General features: G+C 37.9%; 4 protein-coding genes and 1 non-coding gene across 6 annotated transcripts; 4 read left to right on the top strand and 1 right to left on the bottom strand.

Annotated features, from left to right (window-relative positions):
• The first annotated feature begins 228 nt into the window (after positions 1 to 228).
• Positions 229 to 4,944, top strand: LOC133743144 (auxin response factor 9-like). Its single transcript, XM_062170963.1, has 14 exons — positions 229 to 631; positions 723 to 832; positions 966 to 1,067; positions 1,425 to 1,481; positions 1,587 to 1,742; positions 1,841 to 1,925; positions 2,081 to 2,171; positions 2,344 to 2,508; positions 2,622 to 2,735; positions 2,833 to 2,905; positions 3,164 to 3,317; positions 3,425 to 3,978; positions 4,071 to 4,258; positions 4,376 to 4,944. The coding sequence occupies exons 1-14, from the start codon at positions 595 to 597 to the stop codon at positions 4,503 to 4,505; spliced, it is 2,016 nt and encodes a 671-aa protein (XP_062026947.1). The 5' UTR covers positions 229 to 594; the 3' UTR covers positions 4,506 to 4,944.
• Positions 4,945 to 8,140: 3,196 nt separating this feature from the next.
• Positions 8,141 to 10,102, top strand: LOC133742509 (uncharacterized). Its single transcript, XM_062170196.1, has 4 exons — positions 8,141 to 8,400; positions 9,408 to 9,526; positions 9,626 to 9,727; positions 9,840 to 10,102. Exons 1-4 carry the CDS (start codon positions 8,386 to 8,388, stop codon positions 10,048 to 10,050), a joined length of 447 nt encoding a protein of 148 aa, XP_062026180.1. The 5' UTR covers positions 8,141 to 8,385; the 3' UTR covers positions 10,051 to 10,102.
• Positions 10,103 to 12,392: 2,290 nt separating this feature from the next.
• On the bottom strand, positions 12,393 to 15,436 carry LOC133741792 (brefeldin A-inhibited guanine nucleotide-exchange protein 5-like). Of its 2 annotated transcripts, XR_009862145.1 has the most exons (10): positions 15,044 to 15,436; positions 14,537 to 14,643; positions 14,314 to 14,443; positions 13,986 to 14,054; positions 13,575 to 13,705; positions 13,453 to 13,494; positions 13,284 to 13,342; positions 13,058 to 13,154; positions 12,861 to 12,941; positions 12,393 to 12,738 (listed from the first exon to the last, which is right to left on the bottom strand). XR_009862145.1 is itself a non-coding variant. In XM_062169512.1 (6 exons), the coding sequence occupies exons 3-6, from the start codon at positions 13,295 to 13,297 to the stop codon at positions 12,535 to 12,537; spliced, it is 396 nt and encodes a 131-aa protein (XP_062025496.1). In that variant the 5' UTR covers positions 13,298 to 13,342; positions 13,453 to 13,494; positions 13,575 to 13,963; the 3' UTR covers positions 12,393 to 12,534. The 2 variants fall into 2 exon arrangements, 1 of the variants encoding a protein (XP_062025496.1); XM_062169512.1 differs by lacking the exons at positions 13,986 to 14,054; positions 14,314 to 14,443; positions 14,537 to 14,643; positions 15,044 to 15,436 and having other exon boundaries at positions 13,575 to 13,963.
• A 3,362-nt stretch (positions 15,437 to 18,798) lies between these two features.
• LOC133707012 (cellulose synthase-like protein G3) lies at positions 18,799 to 22,812 on the top strand. Its single transcript, XM_062132558.1, has 6 exons — positions 18,799 to 19,528; positions 20,398 to 20,547; positions 20,678 to 20,803; positions 20,912 to 21,355; positions 21,517 to 21,864; positions 22,145 to 22,812. The coding sequence occupies exons 1-6, from the start codon at positions 18,941 to 18,943 to the stop codon at positions 22,688 to 22,690; spliced, it is 2,202 nt and encodes a 733-aa protein (XP_061988542.1). The 5' UTR covers positions 18,799 to 18,940; the 3' UTR covers positions 22,691 to 22,812.
• Positions 22,813 to 22,827: 15 nt separating this feature from the next.
• Positions 22,828 to 22,909, top strand: TRNAS-UGA (transfer RNA serine (anticodon UGA)). The gene has a single exon. It is a non-coding gene; the product is annotated as a tRNA-Ser (tRNA).
• Positions 22,910 to 24,300: the final 1,391 nt, after the last annotated feature.

Raw genomic sequence — 24,300 nt, 5'->3', positions numbered from 1 at the left:
TTAACTCGAGCCAACCCTGTTGCCTGCTTCGAAGCAGACAACGAAAGTGACGGCGACAAACGGAAACGGTCTACAGTCCGTCACCTCCAACCACACGCATCCCGAGGGCGCCGTTCCCCACTCTAAACGGCGACGCGTTTCCCCCGTCACGCGCTTAACCCCACCCCCGGGGTTAAATCCCAACCACGGTTAAATCAAACGCAAAGTCGCGTATTATAAGACGCGCGCAAAGCGGTTTGGGATTCTCTGTAACGGCGTTTTCCCCTGGATTCCCAAGATTGAGAGAGGCGGTTTTGCGAGCGGTTTTGTAACGGTTTTGCGGTGGGAGCAAATTGGTAACGGTTTTTTGGATCCCGATGGTTACACGAGGAGAGTGTGTGTGAAGTGGTGGAGTCGAAAAAGCGAGCTGGTTTAGTGATTTAAGGCGGATTAACGGCTTATTAAAGAGCCATTACTGGTGGTGTTAATCATGCTTAGTTATTACATGTATACATTGAGCTAAATTTGCTGGGTCCGTTAAGTTTGAGATTTGAGAGAGAGGCTCAAAGCTTGGAGAATAACTTTTTGTAGCTTTGTTTTCGACAAGTTTACTTGATGACGAATCAAGCAGGGTCGTATTCGCAGCCGGAAGGTTTGATTTTAGCTCATTCTGTTGTTCCGTTCGAATTTGGTGATGATTTGTTTTTCTGATTTCTGGGTTTTTGTTGTTTTGGTGTTTGCAGGAGGAGATGTTCTGTATCCGGAGCTATGGAAGGCCTGTGCGGGCCCACTCGTTGAAGTCCCTCGCCATAAGGAGAGAGTCTACTACTTTCCACAAGGGCACATGGAGCAAGTGAGTGTCTTCTTCTTCTTCTTCTTTTTGTTTACTTGTAAAAAAGATTCATTTCTGTTCATAGGAGTGTTTTTATTTTTGGGTGGCTGAAATTGACAAGTGTTTTGGTATATTTGGGTTTGTTCATGTGTAGTTAGAGGCATCAACAACAACAAATCCGGAAGTGAATCAGGGGATTCCGAGGTTTAATCTTCCCTCGAAGATTCTCTGTCGCGTCATGCACGTTCAGCTACTGGTATTTAGTCTTTCCAATCCGATTACCTTTGTTTTGAGAAAAGATTCTTGGTCACTGATGGGTTGTTCTGGTAAAACTTTTCAACTCTGATTCCTGAAAAATTGAAAGTCAGATCAGCTTGTTTTGTTTTGTTTTGAGGGGGGTCTTTGTAGTTGTGAAAATATGATTTCCTGTTCTTGGAAGGCTCAATGGAGTTGGCAATAATTTGTAGTTGTGAAGGGGGGTCTTTGTAGTTGTGAAAATATGATTTCCTGTTCTTGGAAGGCTCAATGCAATGGAGTTGGCAATAATTTGTGAGACCTGTAGTGTGTACTTTTGCCAGAAACTTACCGTTTTCTTTTCTTCTGGAATTTTTAGGCTGAACAAGAAACAGATGAGGTTTATGCGCAAATTACTTTAATTCCTGAAGCAAATGTAAGAACTGATTCAGCTTCTAGCTTATTATTGTAACAGCTTCAGTATTTGATGCAAAATTTTGTCGTCGAGTGTTTCTGATAGTTATAGTATTTGTATGTGTAGCAAACCACCAAACCTACTAGTCCTGATGAGTGTCCTTCTGAACCTGAAAGACCAAAGGTTTACCCATTCTGCAAGGTTCTTACTGCATCCGATACGAGTACCCACGGTGGGTTTTCTGTTCTACGCAAACATGCTACTGAATGCCTTCCTCCACTGGTATTTTTTCATTCCAGTTTATACCTTTTTGTTGTGAAAGATTTTTGTGTCTCATTATGTCTGTATCCTTATATCACCTGTCATGTCTTCCTTTTCAGGACAAGACTCAAGCAACCCCAACTCAGGAATTGGTTGCCAAAGATCTTCATGGTTATGAGTGGCGATTCAAGCACATTTTCAGAGGTGACCTACTTCATTTGCTTTGCACTCTTCCAGATGTCCCTAATCTATGATTGTACAAATGGGAAGAGATTGTGTTTGTATGTAAAAATATGTATTGGACCAATAACCATGTGATTTCTCACTCACCGTTCCTTGGTCTGTGATTAACTGAACAGGTTCACCACGGAGACACTTGCTTACAACAGGATGGAGTACTTTTGTTACTTCTAAGAGGTTAAGTGCCGGGGATTCCTTTGTATTTCTCAGGTATACCTTTTTGTTCCTATCTGTTTTTTTTTCTTTTTTTTCAGCAGTTGTCAACCACACCTAACACCACTTAGGCTGGAATTCTGTACTTGTCTCTTATTCTACATGGTACATTAATATTCATTATTTTCAATGGAACGATTATTAATATATGCAAAAATTGGTTTCTCAGAGGCGAAAACGGGGACTTACGTGTTGGAATTAGGCGTCTTGCTCGTCAACAGAGCAGCATGCCATCATCTGTGATTTCAAGTCAAAGCATGCATGTAGGGGTGCTTGCTACTGCATCACACGCTGTTGCAACCCAAACACTCTTTGTAGTGTATTATAAGCCAAGGTATGACATATTATTGAATCTCTGATGACCTTGAAATTATTCTCTCTGTTAAAATTTATATTATCCTGACAGGATTGGTCATATTGTTTCATGACTCCTTCTAAAATATACAGGACGAGTCAGTTCATTATTAGTTTGAATAAGTATTTGGAGGCTGTTAACAATAAGTTCTCGGTTGGAATGAGATTCAAGATGAGGTTTGAGGGGGAGGACGCTCCAGAGAGAAGGTAGGACAATACAGGACTTCTGTATTTTTTATTTTGGGTTTTTCTTTAATGATGAGCTTTCTAATGCATTTTTGTTATGTACCGTTTAATTTTTCAGGTTTTCAGGCACTATAATTGGTCTTGAGGATATATCTCTTCATTGGGCAGATTCAGAATGGCGATCCCTGAAAGTAAACTCTTCTACCTAGTTACTTACCCTTGTTGTAATCTTGTTCTTTTGTCCCTGCTGCAGAATGGACTAATTTAATACCCCTGCTAACCTTAATATTAGAGACCGTAAGATACCTAACCCAAAAACGAACAGAATACCTAAAAGAATAACATAAAATTATTACAACTTATACAATAATCACTAGTCCATTCTGCTTCCTCCCTTCCCCTTCTATACTTTGTTTGAAATTAGAATTCTGACATCAACTTCATCCCAGGTTCAATGGGATGAGTCTGCATCCATTCCCAGACCTGACAGGGTCTCGCCCTGGGAGATAGAACCTTATGTGGCTTCCATACCTGCGAGCCTTTCTCAATCCACTGTTTTGAAGAACAAAAGGCCTCGGCTACTCCCTGAAATCCCAGCTCCTGGTAGGAATTTTTTCCTTCTGCTCTCCCCCCCCCCCACCCACCCGGCCTCTCTCTGCGTAGGAATTATAAAAGTTTCGATGTATGACTTCTTTTTGTTTGGATTGTAGATACCGCGAGTTCAATAACGTGGCATGATGTGACACAATTGAGTGGTGCTGCTGAAGGCCAGAGAAGTGAAAATCATGTTTCTTTGAATCATCAGCAGGCAGACATTATCAGCATTAGCAGTTGTATCTCGAGGACTAAGACTGATGGGGGCTGGCTATCTTCACCTACGGTGGAGGATAGTAAAAGTGGTCCTGCTTGGCCACTTTTCTCTGGATATTCAACTCCAACTTCATCAAAGCCTAAAAATGACTTGATGCTGGACCATGTTGAAAAGAGGAAGAAAACTGAGACAGGTGCTAGTTGCCTAATTTTCGGTGTAGATTTTAGCAGTCATCTTAACAGCTCCCATTCAGTGGCGAAGCCACCCCCACAACCAATTATAGCATCTACTGGAGCCACTGAAGGACAAGTTAGTATCTCAGTGGAAGCCGAGTCTGACCAGAAATCTGACCTTTCGAAGGCTTCTAAAGAAAGCAAAGCTCAGTTTCAAGTATCACCGAAAGAGACACTGAGCAAGCAGAGTAGCTCTGCATCCACTAGGAGTCGCGTCAAGGTGCTCACAGTAATATGCTTTTGGTCTTTTTTGAATTTTCATTACCTATATGTGGTTTCTTTAACAAATTTCTATTTATGGCATGCCAACAGGTTCAAATGCAGGGAATAGCTGTTGGTCGAGCAGTGGACTTGACAATGCTGGAAGGGTATGATCAACTTATAGTTGAACTGGAGGAGATGTTTGATATCAAGGGACAGATCGGCCCACGTAACAAGTGGGAAATTGTGTTCACTGATGATGAAGGAGATATGATGCTTGCCGGTGACGACCCGTGGTTGTAAGTATTCTTTATCACAAATCCCACAAAATATCAGAAGTGGCTTGTGTTTGGAAATTTTTAGTATCTGTCCCTTTGGTTACATTTAATGATCCTTTTGTGTCTTTTTCTTTGCAGGGAATTCTGTAACATGGTGAGAAGAATCTTTATATGTTCAAGTCAGGACGTGAAGAAAATTAGTGCAGGGAGAAAACGTCTAAGTATGTCTTCACTAGAAGTTGAAGGGACAGTAACAAGTTCGGATTAACATCAGGTTGTTCTTGTTCTTCATCTCTTTTGTTTGTTTTCTTTTTGGGGCATGCTCTTTGTTAGTTTGTTTTCGGAGGAGACTCTTAATTTTGGGCAAAAGAAGTTTGAAGTTGGAAGAAGTGGACACCGGCTAATTAGTAGCTCGCTTATTTAGGGCTAAGTAGAAGACATTTGACTGGGAAACTGAAGATGTAACACATCATCTGTTGGATAGCGGGTAGGATCAGAATCTGTGAATATTTAAAGCTGTTTGTGGTGGGTGGCAGTTGGGTTGGGGGTGAAGTTGGACTCTTTTGTTCCATGTTCTTGTAAATATTTGGTACTTTGGCAGTGTAATCTTGGTCTTTAGTGAGTGGCAGTATGTATTATCTTCTGTTCCTGTATTAGTTTTAAGAATGATTTATAATAATCAGTGCTATTTGTTTTTTCCCATGAAAGCTTTTGCTCATGTTGCTTGTGTTTGGTGGTGCCCTGTAAAAATCATTGCATTTGAATGATTTGATCATATGAGGTTTGCATTCCTAGGCTAGATAATGGACTTTTATATACCAATAGCATAAACCAAACGGCCAGAGGCCCAAGTCCACACTCCTAAACTCGGTCCTATAACAAGTGCTTAAGCTCACAAGCTTGAGACATACCTCATGGATGACGAATCCATGGGAGCGTTCCATGGGTTGAGCCATTACTTTCTCAGCAAGCATTGCCCGAAGTATGATGTGGCCGGGAACCCGTGGACCACAAGCCTGTCCATCACTTCCCAAAGGAAAAGGAAAGAAAGCCTGTCTTTCCTTGTATATATATAAGGTCAGGATCATAAATAGAGACCTTTCATGCTCTGTGTTCAATTCAAAGAGCTCTGCAGTCTCCCATCTGCCCTACTTGTACGTTTTGATAGAATTTACTCTTCTCATAAGTTCATTTTCTAGAGTACATTTGAAGTTCATCCATGGAAGATGTCTAAGAATTGGTTATCAAATAATTATAAGATAAATGGTTTAATTCCCCTCATTTTTGCATAGCGTCTTTAAGCAAGTGAGGCTCTAATGAGGACATATAAAATGAGAATTTTCTAATCAACGGTTGTGAGACCTATTTTTCGATCACATTTGGACAAATTGACCGTTAGATGTTTAGATATTCATGAGTAGATAATTTCTATAAATTTTCAATTAAATTGAAAATCGTTAAGGCATTTACAATTGTGATTGATTTGATCTAGTTCGGTACCTTAACGATTACTAATTTGGAAGTAAATTTTCAGAAGTGAAAACCTAATAAACATCTAACAGTTGATTTGGCAAAATGTGATCAAAAAGTAAGTCTTACAACTATTGATATGGAAGTCCTCACTAAATCCTCATCTTAAAGGTTCTCATTGGGGCGTCTTTTGAATTTTTGACAACAATTTTGATCATGAAAAATGACGCATGATGAGACAACGAGGCAAAGAAATAAATAAGATTGAAAGAAATATGCTGAGATGTTTCTACTTTCCTTTTCACATCCGTTTTCCATATAAATTTGGAAATTCGACAGGTGCTGCCAGCTTGAATATGAAAGTTTTAGAACGTAACGTGTACAAATTGTTACTACATGCTTGATTTAACTGTAATTAGTTCTTGTTTAATTGCTAGCTTATTCCACTGTTGTGCGGCCCATGAAAACAACAACATTGATCCCCTCAAGTTGCTATCATGCATGCACAGTTCACAGTCTGTACTCTACAAATTATTGAGGCCGGGCTGCAGGGCCACAGTGGCAAGTGGCCAGCAACTAGTCCGAGACACGTGCACTGCTGCACACACTGACCGGGACTATAGGAGATTAGGATCACAAATATCTCACTCATTTGGTCCTGTGGTGGATCTGACACAGCTCGATCAACTCTCACGTAGCTTCACATCATATGCATACAGAGAAGTCTGAAGTATGATGTGAAGCTATGTCATCTCTGAATTTAATAATTATATAAAGAAATTAAGTGGTGAAGTTTGAACCTCTTAAATGTAAGAACGTTAGGTAAAACATTATGTACATATCTTAGAATGAGGTTTTGATATTTCAGACCCCTACTTGAGGTGAGCGTTTCCATTGATTGAAACATTTTAGAGACTTTCAAGTTTCATATCATATATGAGATTCCAAATGTGTTTCAACCCTACTCTTCAATGTGACACCCAAGAACTTTGAAATTTTAACTTCTATTGATCTAAGGTTAGAGCTTCCATTCTGTCCGGAGACTCAAACATTCGCATGAAATAAGTCCAACCGTGGAAGAAGTAGATTGTTTGTCTTGTTTTGGGCTAAAACATTTTCTTCAATCATGTAATGAAATCCCAAAAATTCTGAGTGATGGAGCTGTTTTTGTTTGCTTGCTGGTATAAACAAATCGATCGCGTGCTTGACTATCAATCATGTGCTTGACTATAAGTAGTGACATGTCGTACTCCCAATATGTGGTGGCCAAATTGAAGTTATCAACAGTTCAACACCAAGGACCAAAATATTGATTATCGAGAAAATTTCAACCATCCGAAAAATAGATATTTCAATGGAAATATTGGGAGAAAGTATTGATATCAATAAATTTTTTATATCAAATTAATGGAAAGATGATAAAATATATGGAGAGGGTATATATATAAAAATGTATGCATATTAACCAAATAACATCTCAGCAGGGATGGTTGAGGAGTTTTGATATACCTTGGGCAACTAAAGTTCAAATAATCGTTTGCTTTTTATCCAAATTTTTCAAATTAGGGCAAAAGTCAGGAAATTTCGAGTTGGGTGGTTGGGCCAAGAGACATAATCACATAATATCGAGAATTTCGCAAAAAAATCGAAAATTTCAGAAGTTTTTCGCGATATTTCGAAAGTTTCTCATAATATTCTCTTGGTATGTCAATTAAATATTTCGGGCATATTTTTGATTTTTCAGTCCTTGATCAATACGGTGATTGGCAATGCCAATTTCTAGAAACATATCCGAAAGTAATGCGGTGATGCCGAAACAGATCGATTTGGAGGTTTACCATTGTCAATGCACGAAACTTTGTTTTCATTCTCATATTGAATTGAATTCCGCAGACAGCTAGGGATATACATCAATGGGGTTTCTTTACTTCTTGGATTCATCACTAAGGCATCTACAGTCTGCAGTCTCCATGTGATAATTAATTTATATGCCGAATTTCTTGACAGTCAATTGGTACTTCAGCAGTTCAGCATTGACCAATATCTATGGAGATTGTAGTTGATCGAAAATTTCTAGTACTCGATAAATTTGCTTACAAAATAAATATGATAATGTGAGTTCATCATAGGCCCTTTTAGGAGTTAGGACTTCACCCTACTTCTATCTAAGGAAGCGACTCGAAAGGAAGGTTCTTGCTTGCATATTACAACTATTTTTTTTTTGGGCTAATGATAAAATAGGTCATTTTAAAGTGTCTTATTATAATTCAGAATACATAAATATCCCTATGATAATTAAGGTCAGCTCTTTACAACCTACCACTAGAGTTAAATTTAATTACAAAAACTGCCACTGTCAGCTCTCTCTCTATCCCCTCTACTGTCAGCTCTCTCTCTATCCCCTCTGGTTATCCAAGCCCATCTGAGCCCTTATCTGAACCAAAATCGCTCTCTTTCTCTCTCCAATGGCGTCCAGTACGTCTCCGACCTCTGCATTGTCACCACTGGGGCCACGACGAGTCCAGGCTCAACTTGCCACAGAGGAATGTCTCTCTCTTCCACAAGATCATACCTCCGCTCGCAAGTACTCGCCGGAGACCATTTTGCTGATTGTGTCGAATCTGGTACTTTGCTGAGGTGATAATCCAGCCGATCGTCCATCGGTTCGATTCGCAACCATGCTCGAAGCACATGTAAGGCTCTTTCTGATTTTGGCTCTCTCAATTTTGATGGTAATTTAGCAATGAATTTGACTATTTGTGGTGCTTTGATTGTTGAAATTTGATGAAAGCCCCTTCGGCACTATCCTTGCTTGATTGTTATTGTTTATGTGATATTTCTCACAAATCTCACTCTTTCGCTTTACGAAGATCAAGTCGGCCTTGTCGATTGGTAAATTTCAATCTCGTATAGCTTAAGCGATTTTGATTTTCGATTCTTACTTGCTCGATTTCTCTAAATGAAATCGAAGTTGAATCTCTCCTTATAATCGAGCTTTGAATTTGATCATTTTGGAGTTGAATATCTGTTTTGTTTTGAATCCGAGATTGAATTCTATGAACTTCATTAAATATGCTTGGAATTTGAAGTTGATTGGTTTGTTGCCTTTTTCTATGAATCCGAGTTTGAAGCTTGAATTCAAAAATGTTAAAATATGTATGTGGTTCTTTCAAACCGTGTGAACGATTGGTTTGTTGCCTTTTTCTATCTATAAGAATATTGTTCCAAAAGCTTTTTCAATGTGTGCCTTTTGGACTTGCATTAGCTATTGATCACCAAGTAGGATCATCTAGGCTAGAAGATATTTAAGTAATATGAAGATAAAGAAACCAACTCCTCTCTCACAAAAAATGCCTCATGCAGATCCATTGGCTCTTCGATTCCAATCCCTCCAATCTCCCAAATTTAGTAAAGGCTCCGACTCTCTCAATCTCTTCAAAATATTAATCCAAACTCGATCCATTTCTAAGTTTTTTTTTCTTCTAGACTCATTGGCTTTGGCATGAAAACTCATAAAGAACGTTTCAAAGTTTCCAGGTTCTTGACTAATGAACTACTGTTGCTGATTTGAAATTTTTATAATTATGTTATTTGATGTTTCATGCCTTTTTCATAGTTGGAATGTGATATTTAATAGATTATATTGCATTAATATTCTATTGAATTGGCTTTGTGTTTGATCTTATACACCGTAATGCAGTTTTTGTCAAGTGGTTTTGTTGTGATGCTTTTTCATTATGATGGTAACGTTGAGGAGTGGATGCAATTTCAATGGAATGATCTTGTCATTTATGTGTCTGCAGTCAATCAAACAAAATGGTACACAGGACTTATCTTTATGCCTTCATTCATTTCATTTGTATTAGAAGTTGGCTTATTTTAGATGCGTTTCTTAGTGATAGCTTTCTTGATGCCTAGGTGGTTCGCAAAGCGTTTCTTACATCCTGATATAGTTGATCAATATAGTCACATTCTTCTACGGGATGAGGACCTTGGAGTTGACAATTTCAATCCTCAACGGTACTGTAGCTGCATTTCCTTTTAGCAAAGTTAGGATGCTTGCTTGCATTTGAACTACTGTAAAAGTCTGTTGCTCAAGCTCTAAATTGTTCTTCTTCTACAACACTTCTAGGTATGTGTCCATTGTTCGAAAGGAAGGGCTTGAAATATCACAACCGGCACTTGATTTTTTCAAGACAGAGGTGAACTACATGGAGAAACTTTCAAAAGATGAGGGGATTCAGAAGAAACTCAACAATGATATTTTGCAATATAAAGCTCATATAATCAAGATATTTGTGGAACATAGGCACAATTGGATCTCTGCAGATTTAGAGTTTTAGAAATTTGCCTAGGGCTTAGGATGCAAGTCATTGGTGAATTTGTAAACTCCAGTTTATTAAATAAATTAGCTTTTTGTATCTTTTTATGATGTCACTGTTATGTTTAGTTTTCCTTAATAAAACATTACTTTTATAGATGTTTTACAGCACATTCTAATTTTTGGCATCTTTTGAATTCAACAAGTCAATGTCACTGACCATGTCCAAGTTTGATCACAAGTTAGTAGACAAGTCACTAAACATGTCATTGGCAATTGCATATCACTTGCCAAGTTATTGTTATATTCATGTCACTGGTCAGGTCACATTGCATTTCACTGCAATACAAGTCACTGGCCAAGTCACATTGCATCATTGACCATGTCACTGTTATACACTTGTCACTAACCAAGTTACTAGCCAAGTCATGTTGCATTTATTCATAGTAATCTCCTCAAGGGAAATCTTGATGAGGAGATATCCCCTCAAGACCAATATGAGTGAGGAGTAATCTCCTTAAGGAAAATCTAAATGATGAGATATCCCCTCAAGGAAAATTTGGGTGAGGAGTAAAATAATTCCCTAAAGGCTAATTTGTGTGAGAAGAAATCCTCTCAAGGCTAATATGGGTGAGGAGTAATCTTCTCAAGGGAAATCTGGGTGAGGAGATATCCCCTTAAAGAAAATTTGGGTGAAGAGTAAAGTAATTCCCTAAAGGCTAATATGTGTGAGAATAAATCCTCTCAAAGCTAATATGGATGAGGAGATATCGTCTTAAAGAAAATTTGGGTAAGGAGTAAAGTAATTCCCTAAAGACGAATATGTGTGAGAAGAAATCCTCTCAAGGCTACTATGGGTGTGAGGAGAAATCACCTCAAAACTAATATGGGTGAGGAATAATCCTCTCGAGGTGAATCTAGGTGAGTAGAAATCTCCTCGAGAGGAATCTGGGTGAGGAGCAAGAATTGAACCAATGACAAAGTCAGTGACATGATCAGTTACATTTCAATTACTTGGTCAATTACATACATTGTAAGTGACATTGTCAGTTACATGATCAGTTACATACATGGTAAGTTACATGGTCAGTTACATGGTCAAGTCACTGTTAATCTCAAGTCATTGGCCAAGTTATGTCACTGGCCATGTCATAGTCATGAACATGTCACTAATTATGTGAATGGCAATCCCTGGCCAAGTCACTGATAAAGTCACTGGCCAAGTTGCATGTCACTGTAAACTCTTGGCAAAGTCATTGTTAACCTTAAGTCACGGGCAAAGTCATTGACCATGTCGCTGTTAATTCTTGGTCAAGTTACTGGTCATGTCAATGGCTATGTCATTGGTCAAGTTACTGACAAAGTCACTGACATGTCACTTACCATGTCATTGTTATACACGTCACTGACCATGTCACTGTCAATTCCTGACCAAGTTACTGGTCATGTCACTGACCATGTCAGTAATCATGTAACTCTCAAAATCACTGTCACTTACCAAGTCACTGTTAGTGAGGTCACTGCCCAAGTCATTGGCTATGTCATTGGCCATGTCACTGTCAATCGTTGTCTAAGTCACTGTTAAGCTCAAGTCACCGGCGAAGTCACTGCCCATGTCAATGACAAAGTCAGTGACATGATCAGTTACATGTTCAACTACTTGGTCAGTTACATACATTGTAAGTGACATGGTCAGTTACATGTTCAGTTACATGGAAAGTTACATGATCAGTTACATACATGGTAAGTTATATGGAAAGTTACATGATCAGTTACATGGTCAGTTACATGATCAGTTACATGATCAGTTACATAGTCAGTTACATGATCAGTTACATGGTCAAGTCACTGTTAACCTCAAGTCATTTGCAAAGTTGCATGTCACTTACTATGTCACTGTAAACCCTTGGCAAAGTCATTGTTAACCTCAAGTCACGGGCAAAGTCATTGACCATGTCGCTGTTAATTCTTGGTCAGGTTACTGGCCATGTCAATGGCTATGTCATTGGTCAAGTTACTGACCATGTCACTTACCATGTCATTGTTATATACGTCACTGACCATGTAACTGTCAATTCCTGACCAAGTTACTGGTCATGCCACTGGCCAAGTTACTGACCATGTCAGTAATCATGTAACTCTCAAAATCACTGTCACTTACCATGTCACTGTTATATCTATGTCACATTAGTTATGTGAAATGCGTCACTTACCATGTCACTGTTATACACATGTCACTGACCAATTCACTGGCCAGTGAAGTTATTAGTCATCAGACTAATAACTTGTTGTATTGTCTAACCATCAGACTATGAGCCTCTTCTAAGAATTTCTCACATAAAGTTGGACAAATACTGTAAGACATATGTTCTAACAACTGCATTACATTCATTGTACGTCAAACAAAAAAGTATATAACCACCAACAAAATTATGGTGTTTTCTCTCTTTATTCCATTTATAAAAATGCACTTGAGATACAAAAGTATTAGTAATACAACATCACTTTATTCCACCTCAAATATGGCAGATTCCACTGTAGACTTATGAGCTTTTGCCTTCTCAAAGTTAATGGTTGCATCTTGCCTGCTTTTCACATCAACACTCTTTAGTTGAAGCATCTCCTTCCAAAGACTGAATGTTTTTATTCTATCTGATTCTCCACATGACTTTTCCCAATCTACGAGTGATTTAAGCACATTCACAAGACACTGGCAAGGTCAAGGAAAAAGAGGTCATCCAGCAACCTGTGCTACCATCAATGAATATATAGCAACAAGAAAGCATATGATGAACTAGCCAATACTGAGAAGGAGTAAATCGTTAAACTTACCAGAAGAGACGAACCCTTTATTGAAGTAGTCTGGGACGCAACAGCCATATTGGATCTGCATTTTGCATCCCTTGAGATATTCTGGATAGAGTTGTAACCAAATGAAGAGTCAGAATACCTTGCAGTATTAGATGTACAAGAATACCATATTTGGAAAGTATGAAGAACATCATTGGGAAATAGTAGGTAAATTATACCATCCACTCAAACAAGTTTAGTGCCTCAAGATCGCAGTCATAGTTCACAAATATGTCAACAAGCATCTGATGATCCTTGCAAACCTTTTCAACCATCCTGCAATCCCGCACCTCATTAGACGACCAGAAAAAGAAATTCAAAATCATAGTGATCACATTAGCCATGTGAAAACTGAGAGTGACATGTTCAAGATACTAGCAATGTGATAACCAGAAAAGGCAATACCTAAGGACACTCATTTTTTTGGTTCATGGGTAAATCCAAGCCATCCAGGGACCGGAGAACTATCAAAGGAAAGAAGATGCATATTTCACCTTGAATAAAAATTGTTGGCGTAAAGAACATAGTATGTCAAGGTAATTTTTGTAACTATTTGTATAGATCATAGACTCACCTTGAGACTTTCTCTTAACCGCAACAAAATTCTAGTTGCATACTGCAGGAAGGAAACTAATGATCAGAGGCAAAAATCTCATAGAATATTCTACCTAAATCCGATAAAGAATATATGTAAACCTGTAATATGATAGGGGACGGCGAAATTGAAGCTAGCAACAAAGCATATGATAGATTGATAGGTATGCTTTCAGTGAATCAATAAAATGGAAGTTCCTAGTAAATGGATGACCAACTCCTTCCAACAAACCCTGAAAGACCAAGTAATAAATCATATTATTCAAAAAACACTGAAAATAAGTGAAAGGAAAGCTCCTTATATAAGTCAATGAATAGGAAGTCTCTTCATGGATTATACATATCTTCCTTTCTGCATCCATAGTCTTAGAAAGAGGAAGCTCATACTTAATAAGTTCAAGAAATTACTTTTAAATAAAACTTTCAAGTTATTTAACAGTATTAGCTACTTTGTATGTAAGCATCTATCCATAAAAGCATGCACTTAAAATCACAAATAATCTTTAATATAACCTGCAGAAGCTCAAGAGATAAAATCCTCGTCTTCAAAGTGACTTCATTGTTATCTTCCTTCATGCCCATCTGCAGACCAAGTTTTGAAATTCATATAGGAGGCTTCAAGTTGCTTAAATAACTCAACAATTAGAAGACAGTGTACAAAAACACAAACCACAGGTTTCAGAAAACCAGTAAAGCATCACATTGAACTATGGTCATACTCTCCAAGTCATTCCTTCTTTTAAAATAGCGCATCAGTTAGAAGCATTACAAATAAATGTGAAAGACTGGGTTTGTTAGGAATGCAAAAGAGAGATCTCAACGTATAATATCATATCCAAACCTGGTTATCTTTTTGCCATCTTCATGATGAACAACTTTGTGATTGGCTCCCACATTCATGGCCATTGAGCATTTGTTTGAACTTTATTCCTTCCAAAAGTATATGGCTCCTACATTATGTCTACAATAGCCTAGGGTTTACATACACTTCACACATTAAGTTCCTGAACTACATACATAAACTGACAGGCATTAATAATCGGCACCCAAACACAAACACAAACCTCATAAGCATTCACGGAAGTTTCCACAGACTGAAGTAAGCTATGTATCCCTTCAGCTCTTTTTGCTTGTTCTCCAGCATAGTATTATCATACTGAAGGTAACTAACCTTCACCAAACCAAAACAAACACAATCAGAAACTGAAAAACAGAGTCAATCTACAATCGCGGTCACTACTTTTTCTCACAAGCATCTCATCAAACACCTTATCTGCACAAAAATCTATGCCTAATTAATTAATTTGGCCTGAAATTCCTACAACCTCCGGCCATATTCTTCATCGGATTGCTTCATCGAAGTGTTCATGATTCAAAACTACTCAAACCAAAGAAAATCGCATGACGCTAAATCATCTAGACAAATTCTTCCAGATCAAACATGTTGCTTCATTTTCCTCTTTCACAGAGAAGTTACCAATAATCATACAAAACACGAAGCAACAACGAGAATAGTAAAAACGAAAACAAAAATTTTCGATGCGATTGAAGAAAGGATAAGAAGCACTCACAAATTACCGATAATGCAAAAATCAAAGCTCTGAATTTTCAGATCACCGCTCGATAATCTACCCCCACTTGCACACCAGCGAGGTCGAGCTTCGGTCGCCGTCCGACTGCAGGAACGAGAACACGTGCTCCAGCACCTCCTTAGGGGAACGACCGCGTGCTCCATTTTCAACATTTTCCAAGTTCGAAATCGATTTCAAATCCAAACAACATCGTCTTGCTCTGGATGCGAAGCGAGGGCAGAGAAACAGAGAAGAAGAAGAAGCATGCCATTGGAGAGAGAGAGAGACAGAGAGAGTTGGGGTAAAAAATAGTTCCGATCAAAATCGAACCAAGGTTTTAGGTTTTGATCAGATAATCGTCTTCTATCTTTTGGATTTCTAATCGGAGCTCTATTTGAGATTTCTGATCAAAACGAAGAAGATTTGAGCTATGTGATTCTTCAATATAAAGTTATAAACGTGTATCAGGCTTTAAGGGCTCTCTCAAAAAAAAAAAAAAAAAAAAAAAAAAAAGCTTTAAGGGTAGAATCGGTATCAAAAAAATGGAAAACTAACCTTTCTTAACATTACCTCATTATTCATAAGGACTAAATTAATATTATTAACAATTTATAATAGACCATTTTATCAAGTGAGAAACTAGGTGATCTTTTTATCATTTCACACTCTAATATAACCTTTTATATCATTTCCCTTTTTTTTTTTCTATTATGTAATCTTAATTTTATTAAAAATTTTCACATTTTTTTTGAATCAAAGGAGGTCAGATAGATTTATAATTCAGCAAGCAGTACCAGAAACGACACACTCTATAAGGACCGACATAAAGAGTCGTCCTTTAGGACATACAAATTACCTATACTAAGACAGAGCCTCGCACTTCCAGGTACACCCATATTTTAAGGACAAATAAGCGTCTTTATTCTAACAAGACCTAGAAGCTCAGAAGCAAAAATAAACTAAGAGTGACAACCAAACGACCCAAAAGAAATTAAACATTGCAATCTGAGGATGCAGCACTTACATCCCCAACAGAAACATCGTTTGCATGCTATTCCTCCAAAACAGAGTTCTCACATGCCTTTTCCACCGAAGCTTGAACCACACAGTCAGTGTCACGAAGCCTCCACTTCTTTGATTTTCGTCCCTGTACGTCATTCTCAAGAACTCTTGCACATTTAGGCTTATTCTGACTTCCCTTAGGCCTACCCAATTTCTTCTTCCTTGGCGAGACAATAAGCTGCCCATTTTTGTGTTGTAACACAAGCTGCACGCCATCATCAACCTGAAGCAGAGGTTCTGAGTTTGAGCCATACCTCTTGCCTACACAATCCAAAACTTCCACAGCTTTACGTTATCACCAAATCTGGTCTCCAAGTTGATTCCAGATCCATAGTAACACCTCCACCGTCCAATTTCGACTTCTGAACCACAGCTAGAGGTAGTTCACACCCCATTTTCACCGATCCCGTAGTTTTTTGGGACGTCCAATTCTCTAGGAAAGCAGAGAGATTCAAGCCTGCAAACAAAGGTGCAGCCTGCATAATAACTCCACTCCCCGTAGACTGAGGAAACTCCAACTCCACCGGCTCCCCAGACTTACTACTCGGGCCCTTGTCTACTAGCATAAGCATATCCTTAGAAACCTGTTTTACATTGGATTGCTTTTTCTTTTTTGTTGGTAAAGAAGAAATGTTTTAATAAAAATATAAAAAAATAAAAGAATTCATGAATTCATGAATTTTTAAAATTCTATGGAATTGAAGTAGGCAGATTTTATAAAATCTTTAGATTTTCATAGATTCTAAAAGATAAATTTTTATGGATTTGTGAAAATGAAAGATAAACTTGTATGAACTCTCGTAGAATTGGATAAACTTTTTATGATTCATCACTTCATCAATGTAAACATGTAATAGAAGTCTAAAAACAGCAGTTTAATATGGAAACTTTCTGAGTTAATTTATAGTTTGTATATATACCAAACTTTAAAAACAGACATACTATGGAGAAGAGGGAAGAAACCATTCTTATTCATAAGAGATCAATTACTTTTTTATCAGATACATGAATTACTTACCCCTAACTTATTCTAACTTTATTTAACTTCATGATTTCAACTTCTATATATATAAGCATACTGGGTTGTAGAATTGAATTTGAAGCGGCTTTTTTTTAATATATTGTTTATGTGTTTCGTTTGGTGATAGAAAAAATATTAGGAAAAAAAAAAAGATGAACAAAAACATGTATAGCTGCATTTTATTATTGTCATAGAAGTTTATGGGTTAAAAAAAGGTAAAGTTATGTAATAAAAACGCGGTAAAAAACCACTTGAGCGTAGTTTGAGTCGACCAGCTTGTATGTCCATTGATTCTTCATCTTTAGGTATTAGTCTATGTTAACTGTTGACATAAAATTTTGTCGGAGTGTTGCTACATTGAGTGATCTTGACAAGAAATGAGTCTAAATTAGCAAGAAATGATTTATGTTATCAAGCTGCAAGAATTTAAACGTAGAACCCATTCACATGTTGAGTCTTTTACTGAGTAATGACCGGTGAATGAAGAGAGAAAACAGAGTTGTATCTATAAGAAATTATGAACACGGACTAGTATTACATGGGTGGTAATTAGCCTGTGCTGTTGGGCTACTCTTTCAAGCATCAGCCTCCTTCTTGGCTTGGATCTGCTTCCTGACTTCCTTCTATAACCAGAATCAAATATCAATCACATTCGCAAATGCAGAAATTGCAGTTTTTTTTTTCTGGTGTGAATTTTTGGTTTTTTTCTTTATGCTGTGAATTTCTGGTTTTCGGTGCTGGATTTTGCTTTTAGATATTAGTGATTTGAAGCTGGGCTCATCTGGGTTTTATTTGGATTGGATTCTGTTTGCAATTTTGATTTTGGGAGAGGAAAATGGAGATGATGTGCAGTTGGGGAGGGGGCGGTTTTGAGAGGGTGTGGAGTTTGGTTGAGGTGGTACGGTGGGTAGTGAGAGCTTGTGAGGAGAGGATCAAAATTCAGAGCGTAGTCAGATAGTTTCGGTTTTTCACTTGAAACGAGAGAGAGAGAAAGAGAGAGAGAGAGAGTAGGCCAGTAGGGTAACATGGGTAGTTTGGATATTTCACTAAAAATGAGGGGACAAAGCTGAAAAGTGGGCCCTAATGTTGGGTACAGCTCAGCATCTGATGTTATGTTTAGAGTTAAATTTGAAATTTGGACTCGCGTGATAGAAAATAGAAGTGTAAGGACCATCATGATTAAAAAAAAAAAGATCAAGGACCAAACTGATGTTTGTCCTAAAGTTGGAGGGGGCAAATTGAATTTAATCATTTTTTTTAATACACCTAAACTTATGTGGACTCATAAAATGTCAATATAAGTCATTACTGGAATTTGACGGATTTAAAATTTGCTTCTAAAAATCTAAATTGAATACACTCATACTTTTAGAGATTTTTTTAGCAATTCTAATTAAATATCAGAAGTCCTTAAACTTCTGAATTCCATGAGAATCTTAAAGATACCATAAAAATCCAAATACAATACACCCCTTTAAAATCACTTTTTAAAACGAATACCCATTAACAAAATGTTGTAGCCGTAAAAAGGAACGTGAGTAGGGTAAAGCCGTAAAGGTAATGATCTCTGTTTTTAATCATAAGCATCTCTACGATTGATTAAAAAATAAAGTTATCTTGTGCCTTATCACCTACAAATAAACATGAGTTAATATATTAGTCTCTCTTTGTAATTGTGTATATAATGCAAATACATCCTCGACCTCATATATGCCATTTCCCGTCATATGGTTGATTAGTCGGCACTCCAGAATATACTACTCTGCTGGAAGCTAGCTAAAGGAGGCTGCAGCAGTACTACTTGCGCCAGCACCATGTCGACCACCACCACCGACGGCCTTCCTCTTCACACCCACAAACACTCTCTTCGCACTCCCATCAACCGCCTCTTCGTTCTAATTTACTGCTGCGCCATCCTAGCCTTGCTCTATCACCACACACTCTCCCTCCTCCACTCCGCAACTCTAACCTCCTTCTTCATCACCCTCACCCTCCTCATCTCCGACTCCATCCTCGCTTTCTTGAACATCACCACGCAAGCTTTCCGAATGAAGCCCATCTACCGCAAAGAATACCCCGAAAACCTCAAAAGAGTTCTTCGAAAAGCCGACTTCCCGGCACTTGATGTGTTCATATGCACTGCGGATCCCTACAAGGAGCCTCCGATGAACGTCGTCAACACGGCGTTGTCGGTGATGGGTTATGATTATCCGACGGAGAAGGTGTCAGTGTATGTTTCCGACGACGGAGGATCGGCTCTAACTCTGTTTGCGTTCATGGAGGCTGCAAAGTTTGCAAGGCACTGGTTACCTTTCTGCAGGGAGAACAACATTGTGGAAAGGTGTCCAGAAGCTTTTTTCCAAATGGATTCCTCTAGGTTTTCTGAGGCTGAGGAAATTAAGGTAACAAAGCTTTACACCAGCTTTGTTTTTTTAATTAATTACCATGCATGCACCATATTAAGTCATATGGACATAATTACTGCTTAAAAAAAAAAAAAAACCTAATCTGATCATGATAGGGAGAGACAGACAGAGAACGAAAGAAGACAAGATCAGAGAATTTTTTTATTTTTTATTTTTTATTTTTTATTCCTCAGATCTCAATTCGTGAAAGAATTATAATGTTTTTTTTGACGGACAGAACTACGACGATGTTAACAAAAATTTTAAAATAAAATAATTTTTAAACTGTATCAGGTGATGTGATTTTCTTTTAAATAATTAGATTTATATAAATGATGAGAATTACACGAATTTCACATAACTTTATAATAAACTCACTTTAAACAATGACCGAATGACATCCAAATTTAAAAATAAATTAATAAAGAAATGAATTTAGTTCGATAACTTCACATCACGCCTCTTCGCCGCTTTACCTAACAGTATTAAGTGCTGAAATTGAAAAAGATTTGAAACCTTATCATTAAAAAAAAAAAAAAAAAAAAAAATTGAAACCTGAAGAAAACACCAGGTCCACCCCACCCATTTACCTATCCAAGAAGATAAGGAACGATATGATGGAGACATTTTATAGCTAAGGACACAGCTAGTTTAGTTTGGTCAAATTAGTCATATAATATAATGAATCGCATGTATTCAGGTTAGTCTTATCGAAGGACAAATAAACACACAACAGCTAGTGTACTCTGTCAATCTTTTTCGTTGCCATCCTCGTACAAAATTACATAAAAAACCAACGGCATGTGCATAATTACATTTCATTCTTATAGCACTATCATATTTTCCGATCTAAATCTTTGTTACAGATTATGTACCAAGGCATGAAAGTGAGGGTGGACAATGTAATCGAGAGAGGCAAAGTAGACAGTGAATACGTAACCGGTGAATGGGAAACTCAGGCTTTTAGCAAATGGACCGATGGATTTACCCGGCCAGATCATCCTACAGTCATTCAGGTAGATTTTTAGCTTAAAAATTAAGAGTGTATTATCTCTATATTTAGTTCATCGACTCTTAGTTAAGAGTGTTATCTTATAACATAACATATCAAACCTCATAACATGTTAAACACTTGGGTATGAGCAGGTTTTGGAGGACAGTAGCAAAGACAGAGATATCACAGATAATGTTATGCCAAACTTAATCTATGTCTCTAGAGAAAAAAGCAGAAAATCAGAACATAACTTTAAAGCTGGTGCCCTTAATGTCCTTGTAAGTTGTATTTTCTTTTTCCTCATTTACTCTATTAATTGTTCGACTAAATAAATAATGAATTGATTTATCTTTTTCTTTTTTTGTAAACGTACTGCTGCTACCAAGATTCGAGTTTCAGCTGTCATGACCAATGCGCCAATAGTCTTAACCCAAGACTGTGACATGTACTCCAATGACCCACAAACGCCTTCTCGTGTGCTATGCTACTTATCGGATCCTAAACTTCGATCCAAATTAGGATATGTGCAGTTTCCGCAGCGATTTCGCGGAATCAACAAGAATGACATATATGGATGTGAACACAAGTGTTTGTTTGTGATTAATCCTGAGGGAATGGATGGGGTTTCGGGGCCAAATTATGTGGGAACAGGATGCTTTTTCAATAGGCGAGTTTTCTTCGGAGGTCCGTCACAGTTGTTATCACCTGAAATTCCTGAATTAGCACCAGATAATGTGGTGGACAAGCCCATTCAGTCTACTGAGGTCTTGGAGTTGGCACATTCTGTTGCGGCTTGCAATTATGAGAATAACACGGATTGGGGATGGAAGGTAAAACAAAGTTTGGTGAGACGTTCTTATTTGTCCTGAATGCATACATACTATGATTTAATTTGTTTACTCAGGTATTCAACATTGTCACATACGAAAAACACGCAACCTCACTCAAGCCAAAGAATAATGTTTAAGTTAAACTTTCTCAAAATGTGTAGATTGGTGTAAGATACGGCTCTCTGGTGGAGGACTACTTCACTGGTTATCGTTTGCAATGTGAAGGATGGAAATCTGTATTCTGCAATCCTGCTAGGGCAGCATTTTATGGAGATGCCCCGATCAACCTTGTTGATGTGCTCAATCAAACCAAGCGATGGACCATAGGCCTCCTTGAGGTTGCTTTCTCTAAATATAGTCCAATTACGTTTGGCATTCGGTCCATGGGCCTTTTGATGGGCCTTTCATATGCTCACTATGCATTTTGGCCCTTTTGGTCAATTCCAATCACGGTTTATGCCTTCCTCCCCCAGCTAGCTCTCCTCAATGGAATCAACATCTTTCCCAAGGTAACATACATACATCCATCTTTGATCCGTTTCTTTCTCAGGGTAATGTTCTTCATATATTTTAACGTCGTATTGTGTATTGTGATGTTATCAACTTGGATTGTATATCTAAATGAAAATTTAAATAATTTATGGTTCAAATCGACAATCTAACAACATAACATGTTCAAATCAGATGACGAGAAAATAATTAATGTTGTCTTTTGTAGCACAAAATTTATCTTTTGAGCAAATAATGTGTGCATACTTCCTTTTGGTAACATTGAAGTTTCTGTTGCAGGTCTCGGAGCCATGGTTTCTCTTGTACGTCTTCCTTTTCATTGGATCCTATATCAAAAACTGCCTAGACTTTGTGGTAGAAGGAGGAACATTCCCAAAGTGGTGGAATGACCAAAGAATGTGGATGGTTAGGGCACTCTCATCCTTCTTGTTTGGATCCATAGAGTACCTTCTCATGTCCTTGGGCATTTCCACCCATGGGTTCAATGTGACTAGCAAAGTCCTTGATGAAGACCAAAGCAAAAGATATGACCAAGGGATCTTTGAGTTTGGAGTGGCATCACCCATGTTTGTGCCTCTAACATCGGCTGCCATTGTCAACTTGGCTGCGTTTGCTTGGGGACATGTAGAGGCTTTCAAAGGCAGCAATGGCTTGGAGGGGATGTTCTTGCAGATGTTTATAGCTGGTTTTGGCGTTGTGAATTGTATACCAATTTATGAAGCCATCATCAGTAGGAGTGACAAAGGGAGAATTCCTACAAAAACGACTATGGTTTCATTACTCTTAGCTTTTGCTCTTTATGTAGTGGCTTATGTTACTCTTTAAGTAGCTGACTTGCTATGAAGTTCATGTATGTTAGTTATCCTTAGAAATTAGTTTCATTTACAGAAAACTGCATGTATAAACAGTACTATTGTTGGGAAATCCAAAATAAAAACAATTATCAATCTGCATTGTAATCAGTCGATATGTCCGAGTGGTTAAGGAGACAGACTTGAAATCTGTTGGGCTTCGCCCGCGCAGGTTCGAACCCTGCTGTCGAGGGTTATGTTTTTTTTATTTTTTATTTATTTTAATAGCAAAGCAAAGCAAAACGTATAGGCACAACCGCACAAGTTACAAAACCTTCAGTTCAACATAACAACTTCAGCTGCCGATTCAGGTAGTTTGGCTGTCTCCAGATACTGAAGAAATCATGGCCGCAAAAGTAGCCCAATTATACTCCTTGATTCATCATCAGATCGATAATGCAAATCGGAAATACAAAAACTTCAATCAGCTAATAAGAAGCTGTGAGAGTTTAGCATCACAGTTTTGGAGTGATAATAATTGAACAGAGTATGAAGCTTGGGAATGATCAAGCAACGCCCGGACCTTGAGCACAAAGGAGCAACATTGAAGCACTAGTAGTGGTACCAGTTGTTAGTCCCATAACAGGCCTTGTATATTCCACTTAACCCCTTATTTCTGATAGCTTTTCATCGATCAAAGCACAATATATATCAATACACTAACCTTGAGTTCAGTTAGCACCAAGAATTTCAACTACGTAATTATCTATTTCTGACATGATTGTAAGTTGTGAGTTATCATTGTGAAATAGATGTCATATACTCATTCTTTTTACATATATATCCCTTTTTCAACTTGTGACAGCTTACCGTATAGCATCGCATGGTGTGATTTTAGTTCTTGTCTTGCAACATCCGTAATTGTTTTTATCATTAGTTCATTACTGTGCCTCCCCTTTTTAACTTGCGACACAAGAAGAACATGAAACTGCCTGAACAAGTGAAAATCATTATTTCTTTTAGCCTTCAAACAACAAACTTATTTTCTACTCAGGGAAAGTCTTCTCTTTATTTCAAATAGAGTAGTGCTCTAGTACATAAGGTTGATTCGACATGTAGAAACCCTATGCTGAATTTAGAGCATGCCCAAGAGCTTCTTCTCAATGAGGTAGGAAGTATAAACATCATGAATTGCATGCGTGATCCCTTCCTCTGAGAAAACTCGAGCATCCCACTCCGGACAGGATCCACTTAGCGGCTTGACATCAATACCATTACCAACTTCAATTCAGTTGCCAACTCGGTTAGTTTCGCCGTCTCCAGGTTGGGTTTCTTCAGTATCCTAGCCGCAAAATGGCCCAGTTCCACTCCTTCATTCCTCATTTGACGACGCAAACCATCAGGACAAAATTTCTTTTTTTCCTTAATTCCGTACCCAAAAAGCAAATACTTTAATCAGCAAAAAGAGCATCGAGTTTAGTACGACGTTCGGAGCGATCATAGTTGAACAAAGTAGCAGCTTTGAAGCAGAAGTAGTAGAATTGCAGGTTGTAATCTTAATATCAAGTCCCATAACAGGTGTTGCAGTTTCCAGCGAAGCCCTCATTTCTGGTATTTTTTCATCAAGCAAAGTAGCATCATCCA

Source organism: Rosa rugosa, chromosome 4 (genome assembly GCF_958449725.1).
Source record: "Rosa rugosa chromosome 4, drRosRugo1.1, whole genome shotgun sequence".
Taxonomy (NCBI): domain Eukaryota; kingdom Viridiplantae; phylum Streptophyta; class Magnoliopsida; order Rosales; family Rosaceae; genus Rosa; species Rosa rugosa.
The sequence above is the reverse complement of the archived record's forward strand: the minus strand, read 5'-3'. Positions and strand labels throughout refer to the sequence as shown.

Coding starts and splice junctions, on each gene's coding strand:
- LOC133741792 (XM_062169512.1), bottom strand. Junction 12,942..13,057: donor TAAACTTGTTTGAGTGGATG/GTATAATTTACC, acceptor AACTCTATCCAG/AATATCTCAAGGGATGCAAA. Junction 12,739..12,860: donor TAAAGGGTTCGTCTCTTCTG/GTAAGTTTAACG, acceptor TGACCTTGCCAG/TGTCTTGTGAATGTGCTTAA.
- LOC133743144 (XM_062170963.1), top strand. CDS start 595: ATGACGAATCAAGCAGGGTCGTATTCGCAGCCGGAAG. Junction 1,068..1,424: donor TCATGCACGTTCAGCTACTG/GTATTTAGTCTT, acceptor TGGAATTTTTAG/GCTGAACAAGAAACAGATGA. Junction 2,172..2,343: donor GATTCCTTTGTATTTCTCAG/GTATACCTTTTT, acceptor TTGGTTTCTCAG/AGGCGAAAACGGGGACTTAC.
- LOC133742509 (XM_062170196.1), top strand. Junction 9,527..9,625: donor GCAGTCAATCAAACAAAATG/GTACACAGGACT, acceptor CTTGATGCCTAG/GTGGTTCGCAAAGCGTTTCT. Junction 9,728..9,839: donor GACAATTTCAATCCTCAACG/GTACTGTAGCTG, acceptor CAACACTTCTAG/GTATGTGTCCATTGTTCGAA.
- LOC133707012 (XM_062132558.1), top strand. CDS start 18,941: ATGTCGACCACCACCACCGACGGCCTTCCTCTTCACACCCACAAACAC. Junction 20,548..20,677: donor ATCATCCTACAGTCATTCAG/GTAGATTTTTAG, acceptor GGGTATGAGCAG/GTTTTGGAGGACAGTAGCAA. Junction 20,804..20,911: donor CTGGTGCCCTTAATGTCCTT/GTAAGTTGTATT, acceptor GCTGCTACCAAG/ATTCGAGTTTCAGCTGTCAT.